This window comes from Euprymna scolopes, chromosome 4, assembly GCF_053919585.1.
Source record: "Euprymna scolopes isolate OS-2025 chromosome 4, ASM5391958v1, whole genome shotgun sequence".
NCBI classification, from domain to species: Eukaryota; Metazoa; Mollusca; class Cephalopoda; order Sepiida; family Sepiolidae; genus Euprymna; species Euprymna scolopes.
This window is the reverse complement of record NC_136485.1, coordinates 239,163-246,507: the sequence shown is the minus strand read 5'-3', so window position 1 is coordinate 246,507 and position 7,345 is coordinate 239,163. Positions and strand designations below refer to the sequence as shown.

The following is a 7,345-nucleotide window of genomic DNA, read 5'->3' as shown; positions in this document are numbered from 1 at the left end:
CAGCCTTCCGCTGGCAAGGTCATGCTCACAGTCTTCTGGGACCAGGATGGAGTAGTGATGACAGATTTCCTGGCAAAGGGTACCACAATTACAGGAGCCTATTATGCTTCACTTTTGAGGAAATTAAGGGAAGCTATCAAAATCAAGAGGCGGGGAAGATAAGCAAAGGTACCCTCCTCATGCAGGACAATGCATAACTCTGGGTGGTTCCTATGTAGAGAAAGACTAATAACTGTGCCAAGTTTCATTGCTCTACTGCTATGGGAAGTAGGTCAGGGGCATTACTTATTGCACGCCCCTCGTAGCTACATACACATAACATAATCTTTCCATTTCTTGATTCAAAAATAATTCTCCCTTCCCAAAATCCGTCCATTCTGATTGACTGAGACCTGACTATTCACATATTGTGGAATCCACACTTTCATTACATGAACGAATGCTCCAGAAATTGTATAATATGACATTGCTCACCACAGTAGCCAATTGTGCTGAAAACAAAAACAAACACATACTAACCGCTCATGATCAGGAATTTAAATACTGGTAATCTTACACTTACATATGAACGAAATACTTATACGCCACTAAAAAAAACATGTATGGTATCTTTATTTATTTTTTTAATTTTGCAGCAGCTTATTGAGCCTTAAAGGATGCTATTTTTTTGTTAATCTTTATTTTTTTGTTGTTTTTTGTTTTTTTTCCATTTACTATTAGAGTGGACAATTTAAATTACTTTTAGAATTGATATGTAGTTTGCTTGAAGCATTGTGTGGGATAGGTATGTAGTAGAGAATTCGAAGGCTATCACAATGCAAGGAATGAGATATAGTCGTCGTTGTTGTTGGAAGAAAACGAAGACAAGTGGCGATTTACAAATCAATAAATACATACATATATGTCTATATATACATATATTTATTCAGTTGCATTGAATACAAATGTCTTACTTGTTATGTCTGCGACAATAGCCATTATAAACTTCGGAAAAAATTCCCTTTTCAAATGGTAGACATGACAGATCGATTCAAAGCATGCTAGATGATGAAGCGAAAATTGGATGGTTGTGTGGAGCCTCGGAGCAAATGTAAGGAGGGGGTTTAACATATTTTTTATTCCTTTTTCTTTATAAAAAAAATTTTTTGTATATATATATATTTTATTTATTTTTTTTAGTTTATAACTTGTTGCTTTAGCGTAAGCTTTATTTAATTTTGTATATTCTCTGTCTATTTTGTTGTCTAATTATTTTTTTTCTGCTGCTCTGTATTATTCATTTATTTGTTTAATTTATTAACATCCTAGCATATTTAGTGGGATGACTTGGTGTATCTAGGTCACATAAGTCGCTAGTAAGCTGGTACTGGTTAGCTTTTGGAGGAGAGAGGTGGAAGGGGAATGTGAGAGAGAAGGTGATGGGGTGCAGGATGGGGCACTCTCAGTCGGCTGTTAGGGTGTTTAGGTTAGGGTTTGGGTTAAGGTTGTAATGGTATACCGATGCTGAGAACATCTACACCATATTTTCTGATACTGACCCACACATAGAATTCATCAAACACCCTAGTGATGACGGATCCCTATCACCAGTGGCGGCTCGTGCATGGAACTGTGGTACTGCAGCACCCCCAAGTTATTTCTACACAATATTAATGATAAAATTAAAAATAATACATTTGTTTATTATTATTATTATTATTATTATTTTATTTTTTCTATGTGTACATTATAAAATCATTAACTTTAATGTCGGTATCTCCAAATTCATATAATAACAAAAATAAAACTTGCTTGGAGCTGTTAAATTCACAGTTACACTTTCTTAATGAAATTCTCTTGTACGCATGCGCGGATTAGACGCTTTAGGCAGCCGAGGAAAGCTGCTTGAAGAACTGTCGCTTGGCGCAGTTCCGTGTCGTGAAATTTGTTGTTTGCTTAGAGTGTGCGCCTGTATAAATATGATAACATTGTTATTGAAAAAAAAAAAAAGAAAAAAAAAAGGAGGTTTACTTATATTTTTTAAAATTATTATTAAAATCTGCACATAACGTGTTCTTGTACATAAAATATTGTGCTATTTTTTTTTTAAATACGCACACTTTTAGCGTTGGGATTTAAGTTGGTAGCAGACGGAAATATATAATATGCAGAAACTGTTTATTTTTATTTATTAAAAGTATTCGGGAATTTAGCAGTGAAGAAGCTTGAAGCTAACACACGGCCAAGAGTAAAAACCAAATATACAATAAATAAATTTTACCATAAAAATAAAGTTACTTTTCTGTAACGGGTTAGTATATAATAATACACCAAACCGCTGCAAAAAATATACAATGAAACAAACAGAAAATGAAGGAATGAAAACGCTTGTTGAATAAATTTGAACACGTTTATTTTTCGTAGAAAAATAAAAAGCTAATGTTCATTTCAAAAGATGAAAAATCCAAACGTGAGGAGGAAATGAAAAGGCACACATAAAGCGACTGCTGCTTTATGAAAACGGGGGAGAAAGAAAGGGCGAACGTATGCAGGTCGCTAACCGTCCGCGCACATGTTTTGACGAGGAGTGACCACTGGTAGTCGGGAGGCGAAATCTGGTGCGACTGGTCAGCTCAAAAGCCACCCGATGAAAGAGGAAGAAAAAGGGGCTGCGCGTGGGACCTTGGTTTTCTGCGCATGCGTTTGGAGAAAAAAAAGGAAGTGACCTCACGCTCGTATGTGTGTACGTATGTGTGGTTAATGCGTATGTGTGCTTGCGTGCGTGCCTGGGGTGTATATACGTAGTTGTGTATATACGTGCGTGCGTGTGGAAAACAAGTTTGGACAATACTCTCCCTCCTGGGGAAAGAAAAAAAAGATATATATGTGTATAGAAATGTATTTTTTTTTTTTATATTTATTTTTTTATGTGTGTTTTTAATAAGTAATATATTGTTTGAAATGTTTGGGCCAATGAACTTTTCGCCCAGTTTTTGTTGTTGTTTCTGGTGTATTGTTTCTCGTAGTCTCTTCGTCCATTTGTGAGTGTGTACTTTCTTGTATTGGACTAGGGGACAAGTGCAATTGTTCGTCTATAAATGCCGGTTTGATTCTGTCAATTGCTATAGTGTCTCTTTTGTCTCTTTTTAAAATAGTGAAATATTTTTCACTTCTGTCGAGAACTAGATAGGGTCCAGAATAATTTGGACAGAGTGGTTTTTTGACCGCGTCGTTCCTGATAAACACGTATTTACAGGTGTGAACGTCCCTTGGAACGAAAATGTTCGTGTCTGTCTTTTTGGTGGGAGTGAATTTTAATTGTGACATTTTACGTTTTAATTCGGTCACGAAGGTTGTCGTTGGGGCAATATTCGCATTGTTTTCGCAGAATTGTCCGGGTAAAATTAAAGCTGATCCGAAAACTAATTCTGCGGGCGTGCTCTGCAAATCTTCCTTCACAGTGTTGCGAATTGCTAAAAGTATGAGCGGCAAATTGTCTGCCCAGTCCGCGCTGTTTTCATTCATCGCTAAAGACGCTTTCAATTGTCTGTGGAAGCGCTCGACCATGCCATTTGCGCACGGATGGTACGCAGTAGTCTTTATGTGTCTGGTTCTTAACAAATTATTAAATTCCGCGAAAAGAGTTGATTGGAACTGTGCGCCCCTGTCTGTTGTGACTACGGAGGGTACTCCGAAAATAGCTATCCAATCCTGTAGGAATACTCTGGCTATCGTTGAGGCTGATGTGTCTCTGACTGCTATTGCTGTCGGCCATCTACTAAATCTATCGACTATAGTAAGGATATGGGTGTGCCCTTTTGAAGTGGGCAAGGGTCCAACTAAGTCAATATGCACATGGGTGAACCTGGCATCAGGTACACTGAAAGTTCCTGCAGGGGATTTGGTGTGCCTGTGTATTTTGTTTTTTTGGCACGGAACGCAAGTTTTGGTCCAACTACGGATGTCCGTATTCATATTTGGCCAAACAAAACGTTCCGCTATTAATTTCACAGTGGCGCGTTTTCCTGGGTGGGACAAATTGTGAAAGTGATTAAAAACTTGTCGTCTGAGGCTCGGTGAAATATACGGGCGAGGTTGTTTTTGCGATACATCGCAGTAGAAGTTTGTTGTTCCGAATGGTGTCGGCATTTCTTCCAGCTTCAGTGAAGTCTTTTCCATTATAGCTGGAAGCGTGGTATCGGCTGATTGCTCTTGTGCTATTAATTCCATACTTAGTGGAGCGGAATTTAAAGAAGCAATCGTTGCGCGAGATAAAGCGTCAGCTACAATGTTCTCGTGTCCTTTTATGTACCGTATATCGGTAGAATATTGGGCAATAAAATCGAGATGTCGAATTTCTCGAGGGCCGTATTTGTCGACCTGTGTGTGTAGAGCAAATGTTAAGGGTTTGTGATCCGTATAGATGGAAAAATTTCTACCCTCGAGCAGATGTTTAAAATGTTTTATTGCAAGGTAAATCGCGAGTAGCTCTCTCGAAAAAGTGCTGTATTTACTCTGCGCCTTGTTTAGCTTTGCCGAGAAGAATGAAATAGGGGTCATTTTGTTGTCGGAAATCTGGTGAATGACTGCACCTACTGCTATTTCAGATGCATCCGTTGTTAGTGTGAGTTTCGTTGTATCGCTCTCTTGGACGTAAGTTAGTTTGGTGAAGTTTTCCAAGGCAGTTTTCGATTTTTCAAAGGCTTGGAGTGCAGGTCCCTCCAAAACTAACTGTTGGTTTTTTGTCCGATTTTTTAACATGTCCGTTAAAGGCGCGAGTAACGTAGAGCAGTTAGGCAAAAAACGTCGGTAATAATTGATTATGCCTACAAAACGGCGTACCTGTCTGACAGATGTCGGTACAGGAAAATCAGAAATAGCGCTTACTTTTTCGGGTAGAGGTGAAATTCCATCCTTGTCAATCAAGTGTCCGAGAAATTTAACTTCTTGTTGGCCGAAAACACATTTATCGGTGTTTATTTTCAGGCCGAAATGTGATAGTCTTTTAAAGGTTTGCTCAAGGTGTTGTCTGTGTTCGTCGAGGTTTCTGCTGGCAATCAAAACATCGTCCACATAAGCGAATATGAAAGGCAGACCTCTGAAAACTTCGTCAATCAAACGTTGAAAAGTTTGGCAGGCGTTTCTAAGCCCAAAAGGCATCCTAAGGAACTCGTAAAGGCCGAATGGTGTTGTTAGTGCAGTTTTATGTATATCTTCTTCTGCGACTGGAATTTGAAAATAGGCTTTTACGAGGTCCAGCTTTGAAAAAATTGTGGCGCCTTGAAGTCCGTTGGCGAAGTCATGGATGTGGGGGATAGGGTATCTATCTGGGATTGTTTTTGCGTTTAAACGCCTGAAATCTCCGCACGGGCGCCATGTGGTGTTATCAGCTTTCTGTACCATGTGGAGTTGTGACGACCAAGCACTTTTCGAGGGCCGTATTATTTCCATCTGGAGTAGGTCTTGAAACTCGGATTTTGCCAATTTGTATCTATCCGGTTTCAAGCGTCTGGGGGTTGAATAGACGGGCGGTCCTGTGGTTTTGATGTAGTGCTTAGCGCTATGCTTGATAGGGTCCGTATTTTTAAACGGCTGGGAGAGTTGAGGATATTTTTGGAGTAGCTGGCGGACGTGTGCATCTTCAGGTAAGGCAGCGCTGATTCCGGTGGTTAAAAATTTTGAAGTGGTTCCTCTCACCGAAATCTTCGTTTCGTTGTCTGTTAACGAATGGTTTGTCATGTCGACAGACAGGTTAAAATGGGCTAAAAAGTCTGCCCCTAATATCGGAGTGGTCACGCTGGCTATGGTGAAATTCCAAGCAAAATTCCTTCGCATTCCCAGGTTTAAGTTTAACATTTTCTCTCCAAAAGTGGGTATTTTAGTCCCGTTAGCAGCTTGCAGAGTGAGAAAATGTGTCCCCGTTGGATGGCCATGCGGTGTCGGTATGACGCTGATTTCAGCTCCGGTGTCTATTAAGAAGTTATATCCGTGAATTTTGTCATGGATATAAAACAGACGACCTTTTTTGTGTATTCCAGCTACAGTTGTCGTCGTTACTGGCTGGAAAATTCGTTTCCCTGTGCTGTTTTTTTGAACGCACAGGGTGTAGTGCATCGTCGAGCGTCCGCGCCGAATTTTCTGTGATAGAAGCATATGTTTTGTCTATCACGTGAACCGTGTCGCCTGCTGCTGGAGCTTCTTCGCCTGGTCCTTTGTCGCGTGTTGTTGTAGTTACTGGGGTAACGTCGACATACTTGGAGAACGTCGGCTAATTGTTGTGACAGCTTTTCCACTGTGGACTTTAATTCCGCTAGCTCCTCGTCTCGGGTTTGCACTGGTTGCTGTTGTTGTGCGTACACTTGTCGGCTTCGGGAACTTTCGAGTATCCGGTCAGCTATGTCGGCGAGTTTTTCTAACGTCGTCTCTTCAGACATTGGCGCGAGGATTTGTTTTGCTGTCGCGGGTAGCTTATTCATCCACAAGCTACGCATAATGCTGTCAGACATTTTATTTTCTCCTAACAAGGATTTCATGTGTCGTAGTAACTGCGACGGTGTGCGGTCTCCCAATTCAACTTGTGTGAACAGGTTTCGCAGCATGGCTTCATTAGAAACGCCGGTTCGCTGTAGAATGGCTTGCTTGAGTGTGTCGTATGGGTTTTCTTCAGGCACATTGTCAAGTACATCTATAACCTCTTCCACTATCTCCAAAGGCAGTTTCTCGACGAGATAGCAATAACGCGCTCGTTGTGAGGTAATTCGTTTGGCGTCAAATAAAGCTTGTATTTGGACGAACCATATTTTTGTGTTCGCCGGGTTGAAGGGTGGAATGTTCAATGTCATTGTTTCATGCTGGGTTTCCGTGGGTTGTAGTGACATTATTATTATTTTACTCGTCTTTTGTTCGCGGTTTGACGTTATTCTTCCACGTGGTTGTCCGGTTATTTTCCGTGTGTTTTGTAAATATTTGTGTTAAAGTTCAACACGTGGTTCCTTCAAAAACGTTCATTTCATTTTAAAGTTCGGGGGTCACCAAATTTGTAACGGGTTAGTATATAATAATACACCAAACCGCTGCAAAAAATATACAATGAAACAAACAGAAAATGAAGGAATGAAAACGCTTGTTGAATAAATTTGAACACGTTTATTTTTCGTAGAAAAATAAAAAGCTAATGTTCATTTCAAAAGATGAAAAATCCAAACGTGAGGAGGAAATGAAAAGGCACACATAAAGCGACTGCTGCTTTATGAAAACGGGGGAGAAAGAAAGGGCGAACGTATGCAGGTCGCTAACCGTCCGCGCACATGTTTTGACGAGGAGTGACCACTGGTAGTCGGGAGGCGAAATCTGGTGCGACTGGTCA

General features: G+C 40.2%; 1 protein-coding gene across 1 annotated transcript; it reads right to left on the bottom strand.

The window, feature by feature from the left end:
* Nucleotides 1-6,032: 6,032 nt before the first annotated feature.
* Nucleotides 6,033-6,821, bottom strand: LOC145273252 (uncharacterized). The gene has a single exon (XM_080127066.1). The coding sequence runs from the start codon at nt 6,819-6,821 to the stop codon at nt 6,033-6,035; it is 789 nt and encodes a 262-aa protein (XP_079983192.1).
* Between the last annotated feature and the right edge of the window lie 524 nt (nt 6,822-7,345).